The sequence below is a fragment of the Lethenteron reissneri genome, chromosome 32 (assembly GCF_015708825.2).
Source record: "Lethenteron reissneri isolate LAM-NWPU_2019-01 chromosome 32, ASM1570882v1, whole genome shotgun sequence".
Lineage (NCBI taxonomy): Eukaryota > Metazoa > Chordata > Hyperoartia > Petromyzontiformes > Petromyzontidae > Lethenteron > Lethenteron reissneri.
Window position 1 is genome coordinate 1552357 of NC_083810.1, and position 27411 is coordinate 1579767.

At 43.3% G+C, this 27411-nt stretch overlaps 1 protein-coding gene across 3 annotated transcripts in view; it reads right to left on the reverse strand.

The window, feature by feature from the left end:
• Positions 1 to 2375: 2375 nt before the first annotated feature.
• LOC133349882 (gamma-aminobutyric acid receptor subunit beta-3-like) overlaps positions 2376 to 27411 on the reverse strand; it is a 291199-nt gene continuing 266163 nt past the window's right edge. For 2 of the 3 annotated variants that reach the window (XM_061563711.1, XM_061563713.1), the window contains 3 exons: positions 26400 to 26644; positions 13452 to 13553; positions 2376 to 7481 (listed from right to left, as the gene is read on the reverse strand). In XM_061563711.1, coding sequence (XP_061419695.1) covers positions 7110 to 7481; positions 13452 to 13553; positions 26400 to 26644 — 719 coding nt within the window. In that variant the 3' untranslated portion in view covers positions 2376 to 7109. The remainder of the gene's footprint in view (positions 7482 to 13451; positions 13554 to 26399; positions 26645 to 27411) is intronic. The other variant, XM_061563712.1, reaches the window with a different exon arrangement.

The following is a 27411-nucleotide window of genomic DNA, read 5'->3' on the forward strand; positions in this document are numbered from 1 at the left end:
GTAGAGTGGGGTGGGTGTGTAGAGTGGGGTAGGGGTGTTGTAGAGTGGGGTAGGGGTGTGTAGAGGGGGTGGGGTGTAGAGTGGGGTAGGGGTGTGTGTAGAGTGGGGTAGGGGTGTGTAGAGTGGGTAGAGTGGGGTAGGGGTGTGTAGAGTGGGGTAGAGGGTGGGTAGGGGTGTGTAGAGTGGGGTAGGGGTGTAGAGTGGGGTAGGGTGTGTAGAGTGGGGGGTAGGGGTGTGTAGAGTGGGGTAGGGGTGTGTAGAGTGGGGTAGGGGCGTGTAGAGTGGGGTAGGGGTGTGTAGGTGGGGTAGGGGTGTGTAGAGTGGGGTAGGGGTGTGTAGAGTGGGTGTATGGGTGTGTAGAGTGGGGTAGGGTGTGTTAGAGTGGGGTAGGGGTGTGTAGGGTGGGGTAGGGGTGTGTAGAGTGGGGTATGGGTGTGTAGAGTGGGTATGGGTGTGTAGAGTGGGGGAAGGGGTGTGTAGGCTGGGGTAGGGGGTGTGTAGAGTGGGTTGGGGTGTGTAGAGTGGGGTAGGGGTGTGTAGAGTGGGGTAGGGGTGTGTAGAGTGTGGGGTTAGAGGGGTGTGTTGTAGAGTGGGGTAGGGGTGTGTAGGCTGGGGTAGGGGTGTGTAGAGTGGGGTAGGGGTATGTAGAGTGGGGTAGGGGTGTGTAGAGTGGGGTAGGGGTGTGTAGAGTGGGGTAGGGTGTGTAGATTGGGGTCGGGGTGTGTAGAGTGGGTGAGTGGGTGTGTAGAGTGGGGTAGGGTGTGTAGAGTGGGGTAGGGGTGTGTAGGCTGGGGTAGGGGTGTGTAGAGTGGGGTAGCGGTGTGTAGAGTGGGGTAGCGGTGGTGTAGAGTGGGGTAGGGGTGTGTAGAGTGGGTAGGGGTATGTAGAGTGGGGTAGGGTGTGTAGAGTGGGGTAGGGGTGTGTAGAGTGGGGTTAGGGGTGTGTAGAGTGGGGTAGGGGTGTGTAGAGTGGGGGTAGGGGTGTGTAGGCTGGGTAGGGGGTGTGTAGAGTGGGGTAGGGGTGTGTAGAGTGGGGTAGGGGTGTGTAGAGTGGGGGTAGAGTGGGGTAGGGGTGTGTAGAGTGGTGGTAGGGTGTGTAGAAGTGGGTAGGGGTATGTAGGCTGGGGTAGGGGGGTGTGTAGAGTGGGGTAGAGGTGGGGTAGGGGTGTGTAGAGTGGGGGTAGTGGGTGTGTAGAGTGAGGGTAGGGGTGTGTAGAGTGGGGTAGGGGTGTTGTAGAGTGGTGGTAGGGGTGTGTAGAGTGGGGTAGGGGTGTGTAGAGTGGGGTAGGGGTGTGTAGAGTGGGGAAGGGTGTGTAGGCTGGGGTAGGGGTGTGTAGAGTGGGGTAAGGGGTGGTAGTAGAGTGGAGAAGGGGTGTGTAGGCTGGGGTAGGGGTGTGTAGAGTGGGGTAGGGGTGTGTGAGTGGGGTAGGGGTGTGTAGAGTGGGGTAGGGGTGTGTAGAGTGGGGTAGGGGTGTGTAGAGTGGGGTAGGGGTGTGTAGAGTGGGGTAGGGGTGTGTAGAGTGGGGAAGGGGTGTGTAGAGTGGGGTAGGGGTGTGTAGAGTGGGGAAGGGGTGTGTAGGCTGGGGTAGGGGTGTGTAGAGGGGTAGGGGTGTTAGAGTGGGGTAGGGGTGTGTAGAGTGGGGTAGAGTGGGGTAGGGTGTGTAGAGTGGGGTAGGGGGTGTAGAGTGTGGTAGGGGTGTGTAGAGTGGGGTAGGGGTGTGTAGAGTGGGGTAGGGGGGTGTAGAGTGGGGTAGGGGTGTGTAGAGTGGGGAAGGGGTGTGTAGGCTGGGGTAGGGGTGTGTAGAGTGGGGTAGGGGTGTTTAGAGTGGGGTAGGGGTGTGTAGAGTGGGGTAGAGTGGGTTAGGGGTGTGTAGAGTGGGGTAGGGTTGTGTAGAGTGGGGTTAGGGGTGTGTAGAGTGGGGTAGGGGGGTTGTAGAGTGGGGTAGGGGTGTGTAGAGTGGGGTAGGGGTGTGTAGAGTGGGGTAGGGTGTGTAGAGTGGGGTAGGGGTGTGTAGAGTGGGGGTAGAGTGGGGTAGGGGTGTGTAGAGTGGGGTAGGGGTGTGTAGAGTGGGGTAGGGGTGTGTAGAGTGGGGTAGGGGTGTGTAGAGTGGGGTAGAGTGGGGTAGGGGTGTGTAGAGTGGGGTAGGGTGTGTGTAGAGTGGGGTAGGGGTGTGTAGAGTGGGGTAGGGGTGTGTAGAGTGGGGTAGAGTGGGGTAGGGGTGTGTAGAGTGGGGTAGGGGTGTGTAGAGTGGGGTAGGGGTGTGTAGAGTGGGGTAGGGGTGTGTAGAGTGGGGTAGGGGGTGTAGAGTGGGGTAGGGGTGTGTAGAGTGGGGTAGGGGTGTGTAGAGTGGGGTAGGGGTGTGTAGAGTGGGGTAGAGTGGGGTAGGGGTGTGTAGAGTGGGGTAGGGGTGTGTAGAGTGGGGTAGGGGTGTGAAGAGTGGGGTAGGGGGCTGTGTGTATGTCGAGTGGGGTAGGGGTGTGTCGTAGGTGCGTGGGTCGCCTGTGTAAGCAACGGTGTCTCATGTTTCCGATTTAAGTGGCATCTGATCATAAAATATACGTTATTCAAAATGAATTGTGGAATGTAGTATATTATGACAGCACACCTATACAAAAAAAACATTTTAATTGAAATGCAATACGTTGTGGCTATAGAACTGTGCATACACCGCATACACTACTTCATGGCATTGTGGGTTTTTTTCCCATATTGACATGCCATTTCACATTTTATCTGAATATATATTTTTTTATGACTATCTGACAATGACGGCTTGCTATGATCGTTCAAGGTCACCAACTTTATGCAACTTTCACCATGTATATGACCAAATTTTTGTAAACAATGACACCGGAGTCACTATTTTGGGTGTTTTTCTCCCCTGGCTCGAGATGAGAATGCTTCCACTTTAGCTTCTTACTCAAACACACACGAGTGATCACATCATGCTAGGCCCTTTTCTGTAAATCAACGACAAATTGCCTTTTTGTATCGTCCACATTCTTAATGGCATGGTTCCCGTCTCACTTGCTGATATCAATCATCTCACCGTGTTACCCACCCCCAACGCTCTCTGCCCAATCAACCACTGCCTCTCTCTCCAATTATTCTACCAACTCCTCCTCTCTGGGCATCCACTACTTTTCGTCTGCCATCGCTACACCCTCCACACCTTAATTCCTGCTGATTACCCACACACCTCTCACGAATGCAAGGGACAAGCGTTTCACCTTATCTGAACTTAAGCCAATAATTTCTGTACGATTTCCAACACATATTTAATGCTTAGTTTTTTTAGATTGGTTTATTTGAAAATTTAAGTCTGGTTTGTGTATCCAACCGACGCTATTTAAAGTCAATATATTCTAGCCTTATACCAACACGAGGGTTGCCACCTTTTGCACACACCAAACCCGGTCAACCTAGGTCGACTATCAACACTGTAAGGTGTAATAAAGTTCAACACGACAATACCGGGTACCAGATCTCGGTACAAACCAACGTCTGCCACCCAAACACAGATGCATACCTGTCAACCCATTATCAGTGCCTACTTTATTACAGACCAATTCAGACCTGATTGTTCACCCCGTGCTGTTATAAATCTCAACGTTCATCCTACAAAGTCCCATCACAAGGGAGCAACACAAATAGAGAACAATTTAATGTTTTTTCCCGTATTGAAACAGCTGTATGCCGTATGGACCTGAAAACTCCATTTCCCTATACAAGAATGCGGGGTGAACCATATGGGTTGATAGCTATGCAGGTGCAAATTTCCGGATGGTTTCAGGTCAAACATTCCACAGGTGGCAACCCTCACCGACACCCTCAATGCCTATGTTAAGTAACTCTAGAATACGTTTATTTGTTTAAGAGGGTCACTGTACACAGATCCTGCTTGTGGAATAGTTATTTTTCGACTTGTGTCATGTGGGAGATAACGAGAGTGGACACAAAAAATTCCCCCCAAGATGTACGAAAGAATACAACTCACGCCTGCACACGCCTACTTGATGTACTGCCCTGTGGATGGCTTTCTCACGCGGGCTACATTTGATGCCTGGATTCACGAGTGTGTCCTACCCATGAGATCCCATCACCGTGTTGCGCCGAGGACAACGCGCTGCAAATTAAGATGCGCCGTGCACACAGCACAGCGCTGTGGTAACTATGAAAGCGGACTGCAATGGAATCACCAATCTCGCTGATGTTAGCCAATCCAATGAAAGGGGTGTCACCTCATTACTCGATCCATAGATCGATTGGCAATGAATCGACACATACACCCGCAATTATGATCAACCCCGGTATGTTTGATGTTTCTTTCTTATGGATCGACTGAGTAAAATCGATACAATTAATCTGGGTTAACGATCAGGGACTCCTCTCCTTACGGACGAGTTAGGTTCCAGAGGTCTGTTCGGAAGTCGATTTGTTCGTAATTCCAACTTCACTCCTGTCGATTACAAACATGTTGTACGGCATGTACACCAAACACGGGGAATTGCTTTAAATGTTGTATAATCTCATGTAGATGCCACTCGTTCTTCACGTTCTGCAGATGTCACCACTGCCATCTATTGCGCGGCGGTTGAACTTATGACTATCGGTCCGAACAGGCAACTGGCCATACGGACAGGTTTGTTCGTATCCCTGAAAGTTCGTAAGTCGAATGTTCAAAAGTAGAGGAGTCCCTATACCATACATGGGCAAATTTCTGGTCGGTGATTTTGTCGGGTGTACGATTTTATCGCTCTATTACAGTACTTATGCCAATTGTATTTGCATGGTTGTTGTGCGACACTTGAACAATCTGAGAAGCAAGTCTTCCGCATCCCCGCAATAGCTACGCAAAGTGTCACTGTTTAAATGCAGGACCGCACGTCTGAATTGTGATTCATTGTAATAATTCTCTCCTTGACAAGGACATTCCCAGGTTTACCAGCTGGCAATGTATAAAGTCTTTCCACCACTTTTGTTTGTGAATTGAGATGGGGGGGGAGCGGTGGAGGGGCAACTTTCAAGCAGTTGATTTGTGAAACGTCCAGGGGAATTGTTCAAAGGCTTTTTTTTTCCGCGGGCTCATTTAGTCGTCTCGTAAACATATTTCAACTCGGCTGTGTCTTTCATGTAAAAAAACACACAATTATACTTATGTTTTGATTTAGAGTGAATTCACATTCGTCGTTCACGTTGGGAAAAGAAAAAAACTCGCTTACAGTATGCGCTCATTGCTGAATGCTTTACATTCTCACGTCCAAAAAACTAGTTATACTCGAGTAAATGATCTACGTAACACAGATGAGAATATATTCACGCAAGTAGCAACTGCCAATTAAATATTCATATAATAAGCTTGTCACATGCATACATTTTACAACAGATACCCTTGCAAATAAACCTACAGAAAGGGATGGTTACCACAAACATAATAATCACATGCGAATAAAAAGTTGTTAATGCTGAAACCGACACACGTAACCGATTTAGCATAAACTGATTAATAAATAATGACAATAGATTTTAAATACATTGGCACTGCCCATCTACAGGCTAATATTTTAAGTCCAGCGAGATGTGAGAATAACTCTGCTGGACTTGATTAACAAGCAGCACTTTGATCGAGTGCAGTAACTCATTGCACCAACATGTCTCTCCGTGACATGTCTACCTCACGAGGGAGGGCTCCACAGTCTCACCATCCAGACACAACAGATTTGCACATGCAATGCCAACACGGTAACGACAATGTTCGTTATGCTGGTTGGGTGACTCACGAGGAAGGCCGTTGGGCTACGGGGGAGGAAATGAGCCAACAGCTTTAATATTTCGGGCACCACATTATTTGTTCCTACTTTTGGCCAGATTATCCGATGAAGTGCGTATGGCAGCCTCGGCAAGGTAAAGACCGCAACTACATTTTTCAAAGAAAAAAATAAAGGTAAAGCGCAGCTCTGCGGAATTATTTGACTGGTAGGCACACAGAACGAGTCAAATATAGTTGTCGAGTCAAATATGGTTGTTGCACAAAGCAGATTTAGGGAAAGGATTTCAGGTAAAGGCCTGCTGCAATGGCACTTACAGGTTAATTCGTGATGTTGCCGTGGTGCTCTGCTATTTTAAGAGGTTCCACAACGGATGGCATGCTTTGCCCAAAATGCCATGAGCACAATTGGGATATAATTGTTGGGCGGGGGTAATAAAATCAGATGATGCAGTTAGTTTAGTCGCATAATAAAATACAATTGAATTCGACGTGAGATGCATTAGCAACTCTTGGAAGAGTGCCCTGATAACAATAATATCAAATAGCTTTGGTGATAGTTATTTGATGTTTTATCATCTTCCCAGTTGTGTAAAAAAAACAAGCAGTTTTTTCTTTCAATTCTTTATGCTCAACTGTAAATAAAGGCATGCTTAGAACATCACAAATCAAGTAGAACTATTTAATAACAAGGGTTTATAAAAGTGTATATGGCACATTAACTGCATCCTTTCTCATGCAAAGCTTTTTTGCCTTCTTTTTTATGCAGCTGTATTTTTTAAAACATATGGTGATGAATAATACCAAGACACCCGGGAAATGGCACCATAACATCGCTCACCATCTTTGGCGTTATGGAAAGAGCACTAGACTTGATAGATGAGCAGTTGTTAACATCTTGCTAACGTGTTTGAAGAAAAGAAAAAAACTAGATGTATCAATGAGGTTGGACACAAATTATTGTCGATTGGTATTTGTGTTTGTTATATATATACCATGTCATTTATCTAACCACGTAGGGGAGCTCGGTGAGATGCATTAACGCTTTTGCACGAGACCGGAGTAAGTAGATCTGTGTGGTTAATCACGTCTGTGACTACGTCGTATACGATATCTAAATTTTGAAGTTGGTCTACGATATTGGCACACGATTGCCTACACTTGATAATGCTATTCACGTACAATACATGTACGTTCAAATACAACGTATGCAAACACGCGACTGTATTGGGATACACAGACGTGGGATGCATACGCCGAACAACCACACGCATACCGTACATACATCCGTGCGCACAGGGGGGATAACCCTGCAGCGAGCGAAGCCGTGCCACCGTTGAACTCAGTTGATGTAATACGTCCAGTAGACCACGTTGAAGAAAATAAACGCGATGGGGAAGATCATGCGGGACCACCGGTCGATGGAGTTGACGTCGGTCAGGTCGGGGATTTTGATGCGCAGCTGGGACGAGCGGCGCTGTAGCCTCTTGCGCTTGGCCGCCTGGTATGAGGCGGCGTGACGGCCCTGCGCTTCCTGCCCGCCGCCCATCGGCTTGCGGTAGCCGGCGGCGGCGGACGACGTCGAGCCGTCGAACGGCACCCCTCCGCCCCCCGCGCCCCGGGGCTGGTCCGGCAGGGCGCCGGCCGCCTCCACGGCGTTCATCTCGTTCTTCATCTCCAGTGTGTTGAGGAGGATGTTGCCCTGGGCGTCCACCTGCCGGGGCGCGGGAGAGAGCGGCGGGCGAAGATTATTATCGTTGTAGTTGTTCACGTGCGTCCGTCCGTTGCGGCCCGGTTCGTTATGTTCATTGTTGACGCAGTCGTTCGTTGCTTTCGTTCACCTGGGGGACATCTCGCCGAAACTTAAGGCACCTTTTTTTGGTGTGTTATTGCTTTTGTGTATAGCACGCAAAACATACCACACCACGCCAAACCACACAACGTATTGGCTAATGGGATGTGCAAAAAATATTCAAATTATTTTTTTTACGTGGAGGAACAGATATGTGAAGGAGGCGTATTGTCTGCTTATCTATTTTGGGATATAAAACCACAGTAATTACGGTGGAAATTGAGGTACCCTGAGAGAACCCACACGTACAAATATAGCTCTTAAGCGATGCACTGGAGATCAGAAACCTACTTGAAGTTCTCCCTCCTACAGGCATCAGTGTGTTGATCGTGGTTATGTTTCGCGCACATGAAGGCTTCCTGCCTGTGTGATCCTGCAGTCACGCCTGCTGGAGCTTGATATGTGGCCCACAGCCACCACGATCACTTATGCCCAATTATATTTGCTACCTGGCCACTTCAGCTGTGATGGAATTATCGAAGTGTAATGTCTGCTGTGAAGTGAACATTAAAGCCCTCTGACATTTGCAACAATTGGCCGACGTCTCTCCATTTCACCATTGCATAACGGTGGACTACCTCTGCATGCCTACAAGTCACTTAGGTTTTTATTTGGAAAAAAATAAACAATGCACGTTAATGTCATTGTACAGTTAAGGCGATAAAGTATTAATTTCATAATTATAGATCTGTTTTGTTCCCTGCAGTTGTTAATCGATGATAATTCATATATACAATAGGCATGATATATCTATGTCACAGATGTATGGTCAATGTGAAAATTATGTTTATAAAAAAAAGCCTAAATAATCGCCAATATGTTAATTTTAATCACTGGAGATCAGAAAGCTTTGGCTGCTGCTCGCGATTATCTCCAGAGAGAGAGAGATATATAATCTCGGAATTCTGTGTTGAAAGCCATTACAAAAATGGGTTAAATTTACTTTCCAAACTCTCATATCCCTGTGTCAAGGTAGAAAGCATTACAATGATGTACATGATAGAATGTCACATTCTAACTCCTCAATTTAAGTTTAATCGCACATCACACAACATGGGTTGTGTTTCCTCCACCCTTCCAATTTTTGTAATTAATTAACTATGAATACATTAAGAAACCACTATGCACAGCGGACTACTTAACTTCAATGACAGTGCTCATTAAATTAAACTGACCCAACGGCCCTGGCTAGAATTATAATGACCCCAGTACTGACTATCGCTATGCTAATACTCATGTAGGTACTCTCCCTGCAAGGAAACCGATCTGTCCCAGGGTACAGTCCTGGTGATTATTTTCGTCCTCGAGTCTCATTCAATGTGCAGTGACATTATGAGTGCCCGTATGCCAGTGCCGCCCAAGTGCCAACACAAATGAGATCGCGGTCAATGCAAATTAATAAGGCTACCCAGTATCCATTTTTATGACGACTAAGGAACTAATATGGGAATCTGCCAACTCCTATCCATTGTGCCATTGATAAGGATCCAGTTGAAGTTGGATTCATTCCCAAAGCAAATTGTGGTTCAAGCAAGTTACGTGAGAATATTGGAGGTCGCATGGGCTCGAGTGAAATTGAACTCGCAGCAATATATTTATCAATCAAATTATTGCCACTCTTTGGGTATTTTGGTAAAGTCACGTTAACAGAAAAATATAAAATTATTGCTGTTTCAGCTGCCTCACGCAAGAGCCAGTAAAGTATTTTGTGTTAAATAATTTGTCCAGAATTTGTTTAATCTCGTCCACATCGTATTCAACCACCACACTGCAGGTAAAATATCTTCTCTTCCTGCCTCCCTCGCACTCCTCCACTCTGAAATTCGCTGCCATCGTCTATTTTCCCAAGCTATTATAATAACCTTGGTCAATTAAAGAGACGTGTTTAAATATTGTGTATTTCAGCTTTGAATAGTACTGTTTGTTGTTGGCTGCTTGACATTTTTAGACATTTGGCACTGTGCTCAGTAACTGCTGCTGCTGCATCACCGTCTTCAGCACAATCAACATCCTCAGCAGAGTCGGCTTCAGATTTTAGAGTCGCATGCCACGTTTTACAAAGGTCAGTCAAGCAAAACAATTTCACATTCAATCATCCTCCGAACATCCAAAAACTCCTTCATCAACTTGCGGCATAAAATACCTCGATCAGAGTGCTTGAATTGCGACTGTAAGGTTGTTGAGTGCAAATCTCAGTCAAGGGTCAACTGGGCCGAACATCCCTCTAGAGGTCGATAAAACGAGTACCACCTTATGAGAATATAGTTATTCTGTCAAGCGAGACCGACCGACCTCCTCATCCTTAGGAATATGACATTTGTACCACTGGCTGCGGGACTGTTGACATAGAGGAGTGGCCCTCCCTTGCCCATTTAAGCCAGGAGGATATTTGCCTGCTCGCTGTATGCACAGAGTACTGAACTGAACTGCGCAAAGTCGGTAATATCTATGTACAAGGACTGCATTGGAGCAAGCACGGGCACTGCTCAAATGCATGCATGCACTCGTACCACATCTACCTACAATCCCAGAATTTTAATTAACGGTAGTTAGCACCATTAACGGGGACGTTCGTGTAGAGTGATATCTCTTATTGAGTGCACTCTTAGATACCATCGATGGGATCAGTAAAATTTGGATTCCTGGCATGGTATGGAGACACGTGGGGGAAGTGAACCTGCATTGGGTGAAATTGCTACATCCACAACTCCGTTCGAATGGAAACACGTGTGTGCACATTTTCAGCTTTGTGACAACCGTTAAAAATCATTTTCTGTGCTCCAGGACACTGTCAGTAGCCAGAGGGAAAACATTTCCTTTCGGAGAATATTCCAGCTTGCGTTGTTTACGAGTGATCTTTGAGGCGCACGTTACGTCCGAATATCGCGCCTTGAAACCATATTTTAGTTTCAGCGAGCCTCAGTCACTTGTGGCGCTTGGGCAAGGGTGGAGGTAACGTTTCTCGGGGCCCGCCTTTGCGTACGAAGTCAAAGTGATTTCCTGTTCCAATGAGCGTTGAAGGTAGTGCTCATATCCCGTTTACAGCCCTGAGCCATTCATTCCATATGTCTATGACGGCAGAAAGTCTATCCATGGCGCAAGCACTGTTGACTTTGCCCACAGCACAGTCATTCGTTATAGACTTTGGAAAGATGCTGGGCCGAGACAAATCTCCCCCAACCAGGATTTAAACTTCCGACCTTCCAATTGCAAGCCGCTCACTCTATCACTGAGCCACCTTGCCAGATATATAGTTGGGCAGGGTGTAAGTATGATTTCCTAGGCCTAACTTTGCCTATAACTTAAGGTTCTCTTGAACACCATAACAATGTTCAGCTCTCTTGAAGAGAATCAGAAGTGATGAAACTGTTTGAAGTCGCCATGTTGATCTCAGAGATGTACAATATCTGTCGACTCAACTGACACGCACACACGCGCTCGAGTGTTATTCGGCCAATTGTGTCACAGGCTCTTTAATATCGACAGCGGATGGTGGTACTTTAATGCATTGGTCCGCAGGTATCTTTGGGTGACTGCTGCTGATGGCGAGCAAACTCTGCTCGGTGGCAAGCAAGCTCGAGTCGTCGCTCCGGAGACCGGGAGGATCGTTTTGATCAATGTTCGCTTGCAGGGTCGATGGCTTTAGTCACATTAATTCTCACTTAACGGAGGGGAACGCGTGATGGCTCCCATCATTCGAGCACGCCGACTCCGAGGATTTTCGGCCAATTCTCAAAATGACTGTGCGGCATCAGACAGCGCTGAACGGAGATACCCTGCCAATCGTGGCGCACAACTTATTCTGAAACAACGGAGCTGCTGCACCGTAAGCAAATCTACAAGAAAATATAAAGTATGGGGAACACGGGTGTACAAAGGCAAACTGAATAACTGCAACAACGTACACTGTGCAAACGTTAGTATAATTTGTAAGCGACAAGCAAGCGCCATGATGCCAGGATTTCATGGTCAGAAGGCATTCATTCAATTCAGGTTTCCACCTGTCCGGGTTTGACCCAGGCAGTCCGGTAAAATGGGATCTGTGTTCAGGTTGCAGGAATTGATTTGTATCTAGATCCGGTATCGGTGTTTACTGCGTTGAACCACATTACGGCAAACCGCACCGTTTTGATGAGAGACCTCGTGCTGACTGATAAATATGTCTGGGTTTGGTCTACAGTGGGGAGAGGTGGTGACCCTGCATTCAATGGAAATTAAAGGGGGGGGGGGGGGGACAATTGAACACAAAAATAAATGTACTCGGATAAATAAAGGCAACCATGGTGGAGTTGAATGACGAATGTGGGAATTGTTGAGTGTTGTGGTGTTAGTAAGCAGATCTGTATAACAATCCGCGCAGATGTGAATTCATCGATGATTCTACTTACCTTGTAGCATTGGTTCACATATCAAAAAGGCAGTTATACCATTAACGAAAAGCTTAGCATAGTAAAAAAAACAGGTGTGGTTTAAATACGTCAAATCAGTGTTTACATTTTAAATACTATAGTTTCATTATTTAGCATCACATTTGTACATTTATACAAAAACAACACACCCTGATCAATTTATAAAAAATGGAAACAATGTACATTGCACTTAGATGATGTGAACGTCATACACCTGAACATTTGCTGGTTCGAAACGGTGTTTAACGTTTCGGGTTCAGACCTCGATCATTGCTTGTGCATTCTTTGTTCAAGCAGTTGATTGTGTGCAACTTAAAATCACATAAAAGCAGCACATATCAGCACAATAGCAAACATTGTACACAAAGATTTACGATGCATGCAAAGACGATATAATTAAGCAATGGGATGAAATTACCACCTAGATTAAAGGAAAGAAAAAAAAGATGCTGTCATAGATCGTTACGTATAAGTGGGTATTTTTTCGTCTCATCTTATTATAGGGGCATATTCTCAGCAGTATGAAAAAATAGAATTTCAAAGCAAATATGTTGCAGAACAAACATAATCCCTGACAGTGCGAGGAAGCAAGATCCCTCAGTGAAATGCTTTATGTGCTCCATCCGTGGGAAAGGATTAATTCTAAATCAGCAGAGGGACTGTCTGCGCTTATTAAAAAAACATAAACATGGACTAAGGAGTGCGAGGCCGCGATGTTCTCTGGGCTTCGCACAGAGTCTGCCATTACAACAGCAGCTACGATGTGAACATGGCAGTGATGTTTTAGCCAGCATTGCGGCGGATCTCCTGCCGCAGTGAAAAAAAAAAGATAATTTTATTTTTTTCTTCAAATTATTCCACGAAAATGTGTCCGATTTTCTCGAACAGCTAGCGATTGAATGATATGCATTCGGAGTTTACAATTGAGATCCATCAAAATTTGAACGTATCCTCACGGTGCCAACCACTTCAGGTCACATGATAAAATATTTGTCCCTATTTGAGACCCTCCTAGAAACAACAGAGCAATATCTTAATCGGGAAAGTGATCCCAGAAGACGTTGACATGAAATAATTACTTTCAATTATCTCCCCAATAAATCTGCCATGTCCAGCCAATAGACGTGAATCAATTTCAACATAGAGGCTTGAGCATGGGACCATCATACAATTTATGGACCTCATGATTGACCAACGAAATGTATACGATGTTTTAACATTGGTGAGACAGACCATCGACTCAATACCAGTGAGAAACTGCTTTATCTCACACGGACGACTGTCTGGTATTTGAACTCAGGAACTCAGTGGTGCCAGCATAACGCTACGACATGGGGATTAGAATCACCGCTGGGAGTGACCCGGCCACCTCATATCACGAATAAAGTAACTTCCATCCCATTGTCCAAGGCCTCTTTATCACCTGGGGTGGGTTGCATACAAGTCCGTCGTACGCCAACTCGTAACTTTTGAAGTACGTCACCGTCTTGTTTTGCGTACGTCCACGCGCAGGACTACGACTCTCCTGTTGCATAAAAAAAACTTTAGGCACAGCAGCAGGAATGGGACGTCACGGCACGATGCATGGGTACCACCGCACGGCGCTGCGTTGCTCTGACCACTGGCCCTGCCCTCCCCTCCCGCCATGTGGGTTCATCATCTGAATAAGGACTGCATTCATCAGAGATGGGGAGAAAAATGAGCATCGGAGGGGTGTGCTCCCATCTGCAGGAGCAAAACAAAAAATGGTCTCCCTTCTACAAACAGAATCATTGTTTGTTATATAAATTGGGAAGCCTCACTTACTTTATCAAGCTTCCTTTTTTTCATAACGGTGCTGTTTGTTTTGTTTTGCTGAATCCTTAAGCATGTTGTGTCGAGGGAGGAAACTGGAGCGGCCAGAGAAAAGTCATGCGTGGGAGGGCATGCATCGGAGGAAGGAAACTGGAAAGTGGATTGCCCGGAGAAAATGCATGCATCGGGGGGAGGTAAAACTCAAACTCCTCACAGAGATGTCAAAGACCTATTTGCAGTATTGCATTGTTATTGTCCCTCATCGTCCTGCATAAGGCTTTCTCAAATGCGCATTACAAATCACTGGGTTAAAGATGTGCACCAGCACTCTGCCAGCAATAGTTAGGCCAGCTGACCAATCTACTATTGCCGTGTCTACATTCCGAGCGCCGGTGAGAAACGCCTGAGTCTGGATTATATCAGTGAGTGGTGCTCTGTGTTTCTCGGCCCATTGCAAGCAAGAAAATAAATAAATAAACGTGACCGTGTACAAAAACACAGCTTTTGTATAATTACAATTGGTAACACTGGTTTTGCCAGACCAACACGTGAAAATAAATGATGGTTTGTGGTATTGAATGGATAATGCAATTAATTCATTAATAAATATTGTTGAATGTTTTCGTCTTTAACTCTCCCCTAACCATTCCAGTATGATGCATTGATAAAGGCAAAATAAGGCAAATAAAAGCAATTATGCAGCATTAATTATATCAAGCAACCTATTAATAATACAATGTTTATATTACATAATACACACGACGTAAAACAAGGGGTTTAAATGTAATATTACCAAAATGTGTAAATATATAAAGCATGTAGCTGTTGTTTGTTGGTGAACATCAATTTCACGGACACAGCTGATAACTTTTCTCACGTTGTTAATTGATCACCAACAAATAATATATAACCATTTACAGTGGCTGGTTGGATGGGTTCATAAAATGGAATAATTAATTTCCAAACTGATTGGAATGAAGACAGCCATAAAAAGACATCACATGACAATGTACATTGGTAAAATAAAATAAAAATTTGGAGAAAGCGCTTGTCACTGTGATTAATAACCGACTTTTGGGCGAGGTCGCACAATGATCTTGACCACATGTGTGTTGTGTCACTCTCTACCACCCGACACAGCCAAACAAATCAAACGGTTGTGCACACACGAGCCTTGTCAGCTCAACAGTAAGTCGAAGCAGGAATGTCATAACCAAATTTAGCGATCGGATTGAAACTGCATCAAGCATCATCAGGAAAATCCAGAAAGTCTTAATAATTGTATCACCTGACCTGGCTTCTTGAATAGGTGTCATGACATCGAAGGGACGAACTTAGATATTAATCATTACAAGTAAATAAATTGTATTCTTATCTAGGTCAATGAGTAAAATGAGTGTTTATTCATTGCAACTACTCATGAATATACTAGCCTATAGCAGGATAGCGTTATGTAAAACAAATAAATAATTTAAATGTTTTTAACACGATCAAAAACAGTGTTCCCTGTACGTGCATCATACGTTTATATTTTAAATACTTAATTGTGCACTCCTTGTTTCATATCATGGTATAATAACGTTATTCTACTTTGTATGGCAAACATTCTGCAATGCTTCACACTATAACAATGCTTCACACAATAACAATGATTTACGCTATGACAATGATTCACACTATAACAATGCATCATACAATAGCAATGCTTCACACAATAACAATGCTTCACACAATACAAATGCTTCACACAATAATGCTTCACACAATAACAATGATTCACACAATAAGAATGCTTCAGACAATAACAATGCATCATACAATAGCAATGCTTCACACAATAACAATGCGTCACACAATAAAAATGCTTCACACAATAACAATGATTCACACAATAACAATGCTTCACACTACAACAATGCTTCATCTGTAATGCTTCATACAGTCCACTAATATGTGTTTTATTCCGATTCTGGAACTGTAATGGTCCACCGAATTGAAGATTATAATATTTTATGCCTCACAAGTCATAACGGTGTCATGAAAATGAAGCCCTCTCCGGGAAAATAGCTTGTGGGCACCCACAGCTGGATAGCTCTAAATTTAGCAATAACCCGAGACACGCACATGGGGATAATACCCTCACTTTAACCAAATCTTTCCCTTCTTAGGAAGCTATATCTTCTATTAGCACATTTCATCTTGAACCAGTTTGCATTCAGTTGAAATTTCAATTACCCAGAGCAACTCGATGACTTCGAGGTGCCTTAAAGTATACATCTTTTAATAAAAGCCCATATAACTTAATAGAAATGCCGACGATTTGTTCTTGCTGGAGCACTCCCTACATGCCATCGCGGTGTATCAGGGCACTTTATACGCGACAGGCGACGTGCATGGCATCTCATTTAAAACATTTGAAAAGGCACCCCCCCACCACCCCACCCTCCGTGGCAGCTGTCCCCGTGTGGCGTAAGCCAATTGAGCACCTTGGATCACGAAATCAGTTTTCGTTGAGTCAAGGCGACTCTTTCTCACTCATAAAGGCCACAGGCGTATTGGTGGTTGATGCCCATTGGTATTTTACCCAAAGTGTGATGAATCGTACACGTGGTTTAAAGAAAGAAGACTATTTCGTAACCATTTACGGAAGTGAAAAAAAAATGTGACGATGAGATTGAATGAAGAGAGCAACGCAACGCACGTGAGAAAGGGGAAGCCAGAAAGAGTGCTGCGCTTTTTGATGAAAAAGATATCCACGGTGACATTGGAAGATATTTTCTTCCGAAATTTGGATCGGTGGAAGTAAAAGCGTGCACATTTCGAGAGAATTTGAGCCATCTCATGATTGCCAATGGCACAGTAACCAACCACCACGCGAGTGGACTGCAGTAGAGAAGGTGTATTGGAGTAGGTTAGAAGGAAAATATACTCGACATGAACAGTAATATACTCATGTGCCTAAAAGAAGATGTGTGTATCAGAGATGTTGCATTTGGATAAAAAAAAACGTGGACATAGAACAAAGGCTTCAAAGTGTGAAAAAATCGTGGAGAGATGCCCGCTTGAAACAGCTAGGAGAACACACGCAAAGTTAGAGACATTACCATGACTGTTACGTACACAAGTGGCTTGGAGTTGGCCACGCTGCCAGAAGGGATGATGGCCGTTGACCTAGGAGACTATATTTGTTGAACCACGTAGCCAATCGTGCTAATATGAGGTGCGAGATTAACGCGATCAGTCAATTTGTTGAGCCATCATTTGTGATAGCCAGGTCGTTTCTGAAAAATAAGTTGATACCTCAGTGGGCTTTACCTGGTAAGATAAAACAATAGTTTAGTTTTTTGGGGATATTTGTTTAAGTAATGCGTTTACCCTTACTATACTTTGCACTCATATCGTGTTTTTGCATTTTTTGTTGTAACGTTTTGACCTGCACGTATTGGACATCTGTGAAAAAGAGCATTATAGCTCATTGGATTCCTAGAGTATAAACACATATTCTGATTAGGAAATGAGGTAACGCGCCCAAACATCATCAATCCTGCTCATCTTAAAACGTGATTTCATTCAATGGAGACGACGTCTGAAGAAGTGATTTAATATTCTACTGAGCCACACATTTAATTGCAATGTATGCCAAGTGCATCCGTGTTTAATGTCAACACACCGCCACGCTGCATTCAATCGCAGGGATTCGGGTACAGTCAACAATGAGGAAAAAAACTATAAAAGTGTTGATAATTAAGTACTTAACAAGTTGCAATGAGATAATTATATGCACATGTGTTCTTCGAACCCTTCTACATAGTGGCTTTTGAATACTAATAAAACAAAATTCATCAATCCCGTGCTGCTGATGAGTTACTGCGTTGAAGCAAAATTCAACGCTGCCCGTCAACGCTGCCCGTTTGCGCCTCTCTCTCGTTTAAGTTTAAGCTGTCGCCACGGTGAACGACAGCACCGCAGTTTTTAAATACTCTGCAGAGGTTGATTTGAATTCGTGTTACTCTTCAATTCGTGGGCAAAAAAAAAAGTAATAGTACTTTGGTCATTGTAAAAAAAGTTAAAAGTTCGTAATTGTCAAGGCAAATCATCTGTAACATTCCGAGGTGTCTGTATTTAACAACTCCAGCTACTTAACGGTTACCGCTAAAGCAGATACGCGCAGCTACCAGCCCGTTTAGGTTTTTTTTTTTTAAACAAACAGCAGCCTAATTTCAAACTATTCAATGTTTTTTGCAGTCACGTAAACTTTTAAAAAATTTAATAGAGGAATAACAAAAACATGTCGTTGAAATTGCATTGCCTGTTTCATATTAAATAATGTACTGCAAAAAAGTAAACATTTCAAAGCCCATTATGCTTCCAGTGTCATTTTGTCAGAATAATTAACTGGTGTAGATTGGAAACAGAAAATGAAAACTAGGCTCGTAACAAGTTTTGAACCTTTGCGAGGAGTGTGCTATAAAATTTAATCGAGTTAGTGAAACAAATATGGAGAGCGGTTTATAATGTCTTTATACAGTACGTATGTGTGAATTCAAATGGACAAATACAGTCCTATGCAAGGATTTACGTGTAAATGTAAATGCATTGCTTAGTTAAGGATGTATAACTTAACGAACGTTGGCACACGTCCCAAGTATAAATACAGGCCTCGAGTGTTAAGCTTACCCCCCTCCCACCACCACTGTTAAAGTATCAATCAATTGGAGCAACGTGTATTAGGCTATTCACTTACAGAGACATCTTTTTGTACACAAACATTTCCATGATGCATATGTTCAAACCGCTTGCCTTGATTAGACATCCATCAATAATTTTTGTGTATCGAGGGCTAATTGGAATAACAATGTATTACTAATTATTTCATTTGGCACCTACACATCCCAGCCTCCTGAGCCCCATCCTACACAACTTTCGATAACATGGGCCTGTACAAAGAGAGAAACGCTTTAGGTCTGATAAAAAAAAACACTGAGATGTTCAGAATGAAAATGTTAGTGCTTTTAAAGGCAGCTTCCTAAAGGGGAAAACATTGCGGGGGAAGGGGGGGGTGTACAGAAATCTCTCCACCGCCACACTAACATAATTTTCAAAGGCACCCGTAGCCCTGATATTCACCACGTGCAGTGCCTTCAATTCACTTCCACTGTGTGATGTCTTCAGATGCACTCTTAGCCTTCAATTCACTTCCACTGTGTGATGTCTTCAGATGCACTCTTAGCCTTCAATTCACTTCCACTGTGTGATGTCTTCAGATGCACTCTTAGCCTTCAATTTACTTCCACTGTGTGATGTCTTCAGATGCACTCTTAGCCTTCAATACACTTCCACTGTGTGATGTCTTCAGATGCACTCTTAGCCTTCAATTCACTTCCACTGTGTGATGTCTTCAGATGCACTCTTAGCCTTCAATTCACTTCCACTGTGTGATGTCTTCAGATGCACTCTTAGCCTTCAATTCACTTCCACTGTGTGATGTCTTCAGATGCACTCTTAGCCTTCAATTCACTTCCACTGTGTGATGTCCCAGTTCTTTCTATTTCGCTCATACACACAGACCCCCCCCCCCCCATTTGCCATTCGGGGTTGTAGGGACTGTCACGCATGGCGGCGATGGCGTGCCCAACATCACACTCAGCCAGCCACCTTTTTTCACTTCAGTGTTGATGGTCACACTCAACGTGAGGCATTCACTTTAGATGGAGCTGACTTGGGGAAAGCCCAAGCCCGGCTATGAACAAAAATATCGTCTGATCTGACATACACTATAACACATAATTGATGTAAATGCTGTATGAAATCCGTGACGATTGGATTCATGCATTTTAAGCCTCTCTCCTGTCAAATAACATCGATATTCAAATCTCAAAGTCATTAGTGCCTCTCGCAATAATCCGGTCCAATGCTTGAAAGGGCCCTAGTCCGTGGGGAGCCGTTCTGCCCCCCATGTCCCTCCACATATCCCGTGTTCACCACTGCTCCCGGTGAGCATGAAACTGCCGTCTCAGGCTGAGCAGGGCAGTGGGGAAAATACGTAGTTATATAATCCACTTTCATTTGTAAAGGGCCACATAAAATCTCAGCCGTCAGCCCTGGCACCAAACAAACTGTGACGTCCAATCTTTCTGTGGGCACAAATGGTGCTGAGAACGCAGAGTTCGCCTTTTTTTCTCTTATATAAATCACCAATTATTCCCTCTTACGTGCAAGAACCCCAAACCTCACCTGTTACCCCATCTGCTGCTGTAACAAACAAAAAAATCCGGTGTCAACAGAATCAGGAGCTGTGACTCCCACCCACCGCGCCGACCTGCTCGAGGCTCGGACCTCACAAGTGGATGAACAATTCAATGAACGGCTGCTGAGAATTAGCAATGGGTGTTCGGATTCAAGGCACTTTTAAAAATTTCAGCTTTTTAAGGGAGATCTTGGAGCTCGTTTAGACCGTCTCCACTCTGCACTCATGAAATGCCTCTTCTCGCTTTGCAGAGGTGACGTCACTCGACTCTTGCAAAAAAAAAGCGCAGAAGAGATGTCATATTCGTATCGTCACTTCAGGGTGTTTTAGATCAACCCAAATACCAACGAAACATTTGATCATCTACAATGGCATGGGTGGGCCTACGTTTTTCAGATTTTTTTCTGATTAACACAAAAATCGAGAGCACAACGCCAGCTAAACACCGTTATTTTCTCCTTCACCTATGATTGACAGCTTACCCACATCATAGACACTTTAAAGCAAAATGATAATATACATTTTTATGAAAACAATATTTATCTTGGTAAAATTTGTTTCATTGTTACATGCTACAGATTTGCCAATATAAACTAGGTCTAGATTGTAGCTAACGAAAATATTTGTTCGAAATTTTTTGATTGAAAAATGTAGTGTCTTCTTCCAACATCCATTGCTATTCATTCCGTACATTTGAAAAGAGGCTCAGGTTGTACAATTTATGGGGGACAATTGTTAATTTCATCCTCTTCAATTGCAGGTCATTTTGAAATGTGTAAACGTACATAGGCACACAGAGAAACCACGCCTCTGTGCCGTGGGTAATCTCTCTCTGCTTATATATCTGTCTATATGGCTCCGTTTCTGTGTTTTATAACTCTCTCAAATGTAGCCTTCTCTGGAAGAACGTAATCAACCAGGTAGGGTGTTGACTGTTATGTTAGCCGACTCTCTGTGTTGTATTGCATTATATTTCTAAGTAGACTAGGTTTATTTCTATTTCATTTATACCTGATGATGATTGCTTGTGTTGCAAGCGAAACGTCATATGCTGTTATTTAATTTAGTATTTTCTCTTTATACGTGACTTTACCGAAAGAACCAGAGTAATTCCTGCAGTCACGAAAGCTCCAAATTAAGTTTAAATGTGTAAACGTAGCCTATGATACGGATATACAATTGTATAATTTTGTAAATGTCATAGGATCATCCAAAGTGACCAGTTCACAGTAGACGATCCCCCTTTGTCGCGATGACTTCATCAGAATGCGGGAGCCAAACCGTCGAGCAAAGTGCCTTCATGCTTAGGCATCACAATGTTTTGATTTTTCTCATCAGTACGGCTTTTTTTTAAAGTCATGTTTGTTTAGATGTTGAGTAATAAAAAAAAGATTTAATGATTCATTTGATAACTCCCCAGTTATTGCATGAATAATGAAAATGTTCCACAATATGGCATGATGGCAGCTTTGTTTTGTAAACAGCAATTAAACATATGGGTGCTGGTTAAAATTGCATTAAAATATGAAAAGCAGCCAAACTTTTTTGAATATATTTTCTGTGTAATTATTATATTACTTTTAGTTATAGGACTAATAATTAGTCATTGTGGTTAACAGCATTCTGTCCTTGTGATTTCAATGTGTTTTCAGAAGCTAGGGTTGCTGCATGTTATAAATGAGCATTACGTAAATAATGTTGTTTTTACACATGGGCATTAAATACGTGTAAATAAAAAAAAGTACCGATACACGCACACCGTCAAAAGATATATTACGGTAGACAAATCCCCGGTACCTACTTAACAGCGCAGTACATTGCACAGCAAATCATTGTGATGAGGACCACAATCACAGTATTTGTTTTTATGTTCTGAGTGATAATGTTGACATCACGCAGTAGGCACTAATTTTACGCGGATTTAATATAGTGGGAGACCCATGCCAGGTGGAGATTCCAATTAAACGTCGATTGTCAGTTAATTGCGCAGTATGCTTATGCCTGCACTGCTTCTCCCATTCGAACAATTTCATCACACAAACGGCATGTAAAAAAAAGATCCACGCATGTATTAATTACTTCGCCTTTTAGAAATATGACAAAAAATAATGCATTCCAACGTTCATAGCTACATTGGATACAGAGTGGCCGTGGTTACAGATGCCCTGTTGTGAAGACATCTACCATTGCAATTCTGGAGGGTGTCTTGCTTTATGTTTACCTAACACGGCCAATACCTTGGCATGAAATCGCTTGCTTTCATGGGTAATAGCCAGGGTTAAAATAGAGCAGAGCAATCCCAGTGTGGCTGGGGTAAATTTAAATATCCATCATCCCATGCAGATTTGGCCTTGCTTCTGTGGGGCTGACTGTGCAAGAAATGATGTGTTCGCCCAAGTGTAATATTCCTAACATGTTTTATTTTAATTATTAAAGTATTTCAACCGGAACATTCCTTGAGATGGAACATTTCGTTTGCAAAAGGTGTCCAGGGAATAAATTAATACGAACATAGCAAACATGTATACTGTGCAAACATTTAAAATGTATAACTTATATCATTTATATTAATCTTACATTTTAACTTTTGAAGCTGATAGGAAACATTAATAATGAATTGCGACCTATTTCTGTGCCATGATGATTTGAGACGTGCTGTTTCAGGAACGAGTGAAAGATGCAGCACAGGCAATTAGGCCAATCAAAAAAACCCATGATTGAGTAATGAATTATGACAATCATTGTAATATATGCAACAGCAGCTGCGATGAAGAGATTGATGTTGTTTCAAACCTGAAGGAAACACAACATTATCGGAAGAAGGCTTAAACAGATGAGGGTAACATCATCTGGAACTTTCATTGTGCATCATCTATAACTGTCCAAGGTCACGAGTGACAATGGAGGTCGATAGAAATACATCTATGCCCCAATTTTTCTTTGACTACAAAGTGTTCTTATTGTGAGTAGCAGCTTATCCATGTTGCTATATTTGCTATGATCCAGGCAACAATGAACTGTGGTCCCAAGGCACTGCTTTAGTCAAGACACTACCATCATAGAGGGGTATGGTGAAGCCTGTAAGAGTAATTGAAGTCGAATTCTCTGTTAGAAATTTGCCAAGGAAATTAACATATCTTAAGAGCCAAGTGGTCAAAGAACTAAATCTACTAATCCGGATTTCTGTGAGTCAAACAGTTACATTCATGTCTGTTCTGTAATGTCATTAATCAGCACAATCTACTGCCTGTTAGGAAGTGGATGTCAAAGAACTAATAACGTAAAGTGGGGATAACAATCTGATTAATATGCTTATTCGTGTTTAATTGGCAGTAGAGATGATAATAATCAAGACCCGTGGAATATCAATGTTGCTACAATAATGCTTATCTCACCTCATTCAGGATTATTCTGTTACAGGTCTATGGTGATGTCTATGGTGTGATGCAAACCTTCGTATGGAGCAATATGCAATACTGTTATATTACATGCGAATTCCATTTGCAAGTGTCATAGTCAAATCACCCACCCGTGCATTTATATAATATAATACATGAGGAAGACTCTATGCACCAAAATATGATCTTACTTCTTGAGTCATTATATGCCAGTTCAATAGAATTTCATGACAACGTAGCATGAGCTTGTTATTGGATTGTATTTAGAACGCTGTTCGTATATAAGTGACATAGGCTGGCATAATAGCTATGTGTGTAAATTTGATAATACAATACTGTATTTGTTGTGGATTTTGAGTCGACAGTTATTAATAAAGCAGTTATTTATAAATTGCGGTATTTTGTTGATTTTAAAAAGGGATTACATTTTAATATGTTTACGGTGCTTTTTAGATATGCACATTCATAAAATATCCCCGCAAGTTCAGCATTAATATTAGCAACTTAAGCACCGATGCTTTCACTGTGGTCATTAGCAATCGTAATGCCTTGACGTTCGTGCCATGTCACTAATGAAGTGAGATGCAGCGTCTGATCAGGCGCATTTCAATCTCTGTCGCACTGCGCTCTTTTCTGTTGCTGCTGCAGTGCAAACAGGAGTAAAGTAATCTTCTAAAAATGCAATTCGCAATTCCACTGCCATGCTCCTACTGGGTTTCTACAGAGCCAAGGTGTCAGTCACATCCAGGGGGAATGCAGCATAACAACTCACTAGCGGTACCGGTAGGAATATCAAAAGAACTCCAGAGGTGGCTATTGATTTTCGATACTAATTGTGGTGTTGTGCAGAAGGGTGGGGAAAACATAGAGTGGAGTGAGAGTTGTGAGAGGGGACAGGGACAGCAGGAAATACAAAACATGCAAAGGTCAGCCTGTCCATCACATGCAAATATCAACAATGAATGCTCAACATGTGTTCCCTTGGCATTTAAAAATGGCAGTGTCATGTTAATATAGAAAACAGTGATTATTGGTTTAGCCCTTGCAGCTGCTTCAATAGTAGGTTGGGTACATATGCGATTATGCATAGGGCCTTCCTGATGCAGAGGAAATATCGGCTGGATGCATGGTCTATACAATACACCGAGGTTAATGTTGGAAAATGTTACATTACACGTATCACTTAGGGTGGCATTCAATATATTGGCCACTGTCAATAGAACTGGGAGGACATAACGGTGCACCAGGATGCAAAAAACAATTAATTAAAGCCTGCATTGATTTGAAAAACAGAGCCAGTCTGGGTTTACTTGTCTGCATTGCCGAGTCAGCTCGTCATCCTGGGATTTACAACAGATGCATTCACATGTGTGGGCAATCTCGATAACCTAAAGCAATCTCTCAACCACAGCCAAAAACCTATATAGGTGCAGCAAATAATTCAATACTGCTCCAATGCTCCGTGTTCTTTTCTGACACACACACACACACCCCACCCATTATTTGTCAAGCTTCCCTATCATCAGACTCCACAGGTTAGATGTAATTATTCAGTTTGCATTATGGAAGTATCCACTGGGAGACAAAACATTGGCTATAGTTTATGATAGCAATGATTAAAGAGCCATTTTGGGGTTGTGACCATAATCCTAACCTGAACTCAAAATCCAATTTCTATTTTCTTCAAATGAAACGCAGTCCTTCTACAGAATGTCAAATAACAGCCATAACCGTGCTCAGACTATATCCATTCTTGATTACTTCTATCAACTCCTCTTTCTTTATTTTTTGGCGCGCAGTAAACGAAAAGGCCCCCACGCTGAACGTGAAAACTCAAACCCCGCCCTGTAATAATGGGAAGCTTTTTGGTTGCAGAAAACTGGGATTCATAACTAACCAACGCGTGGGCACCCTGGCAAGAGACCTGCGGCTGCATTTGAGCCAATCAAGCACGAGGCACTGCATGCGCTGCAACATCCCCCCTGTGGCTCGTAGCAAGCGAAGGCTATCGCTGCGTTTGTGTACAAATTCAGCAGCAATATCTATGGGACTTTTTAGTTGTTGTTATCAGTATCAAAGTATAGCAAACATAAGAATGGGTTTTACCCTTTTGTGGCAATAACATAGGTTTTATAATGTTCAAACACTAAATAGATACATTTTGCAAGGAATCAAGTGTGCATCAACCACACGTACTTATGGTAAAACATGCACACAAACATGCTCTAATAATATATGATGCATCGTTTTGAAAACTGATTGGCCTACATCAGAGGCAGCAATACTTGCTGTCACAGTACTGTATATCCCTCACCCGAAAATAATTGGTCCTGTTTAACCCAGTTTGTATTCATAAACCTGCGTAAGTTTGCATTATCAACTGCTTGTTGAGAAAGTGAGCACAATTTGTATACAATTATGCTTCCTTTTCAACATACCGGTTTGCTGCAAAACAATATCAATTGGCATATTCGTTCTTGTGACAAGTTGATTTGTTTGGCTGATTTGGGTGGAGGAGGGTTGCACTGCTCTAATTGGCACTCTACTCACACACGATCTAACCCAAACAACTAATCACGGATCGTAATGCGAGTGGTGAAAACCTACATATCAAATTAACTCAACAAGTGTTGACTTGGATTCAGATGGTCATGTGGACAATGTTCGTCATGGCTGCTACGATGCATCAACAGGGTAATCAAATACTTGCCCTGCCATTGGAATATAGAATTACCATCACCGGCTCAATGATAATTTGAGCATGAATCACTTTAACCTCACAAGTGGAAAAGACACGATTGGCTCAAATGCAAGAGGGCATGAATATGCCATCTGGTTACAATGTTGAATTCATACAATTGATTTTACATGTTCAAATGGAGGCTCCATATGCTTAGATTAAAATCTAAGTGGTGTGTGCGGCGTGGCTCACCGCCGTGGCCTCGGCCCGAATGCGCTCGTTGTGTTCCTTGGCGGCCGCCCTCTCCGCCTTCTTCTGGAGCTGGGGCCCCCTGCCGAAGAAGATGTAGTTGACGAGCGCGTACTCAAGCAGCGCCAGGAAGACGAAGCAGAAGCAGCCCATGAGGTAGATGTCGATGGCCTTGACGTAGGGGATCTTGGGCAGCGTCTCGCGCAGGTGAGTCGAGATCGTGGTCATGGTAAGCACCGTGGTGATGCCTGCACGCCGCGAAAAAAACGCCCGTCGGAAAGCAGGATTTGATGGAAGCAACTTCTGGGTGGCCCCTGAGGGCCAATGGTTGTCGTGGTGGTGGTGGAAATGCCAAATTACGAGAAGATACATTCTTAGCGTTTACTCATCTTAACCCGTTTCGCTTCATGATGATGGTCTCTCTGTATTGTCTTCGACACTGTGATGCGCAATAAATGTTTGTTACAGTGGCTGTGGCCAAGTGACTTACAGATAGCCAACCAAACCTACATTCATTCAAAGCAGGATCGCTATTGCAGAGGTTCTCTTAACTCTTATTTAGGCTGTAAATAAAATGTATAAAGTTGAAGGCATGTATCTTTGTTAGTGATCCCCAGGAACCCTTCTTAAAGATGCAGGCAAACATTACTTAATCGGACAAAACCTCACCCAGATGGATATCTCTTTTGCAGGGGTGGTTTGGGGAAATGCCAACGAAAGATAGCGAGGCACGAAACACAACGAGCAAGGTGCATGCACAATGTGGAATTGGTTTCCCTACCGACAGAAACTTCTGCTTCAATCAACTGAATCCCCACCACCGGCTCAGGTCTGTAAACAGGAGGTGAGCACCACCACCCAATGCTCATCTGAGCAGAAACTCACTTCGTCTTTCACTTAAAAGTATTTAGCAAAGTCAACTGTGCCGACAGACACGTGCACAGACAATCACCTTTGCGTAGCCAATCACTCTAAGGGCTATTGCACCACAGCTCCGTGTGATTTCACTTCGAGC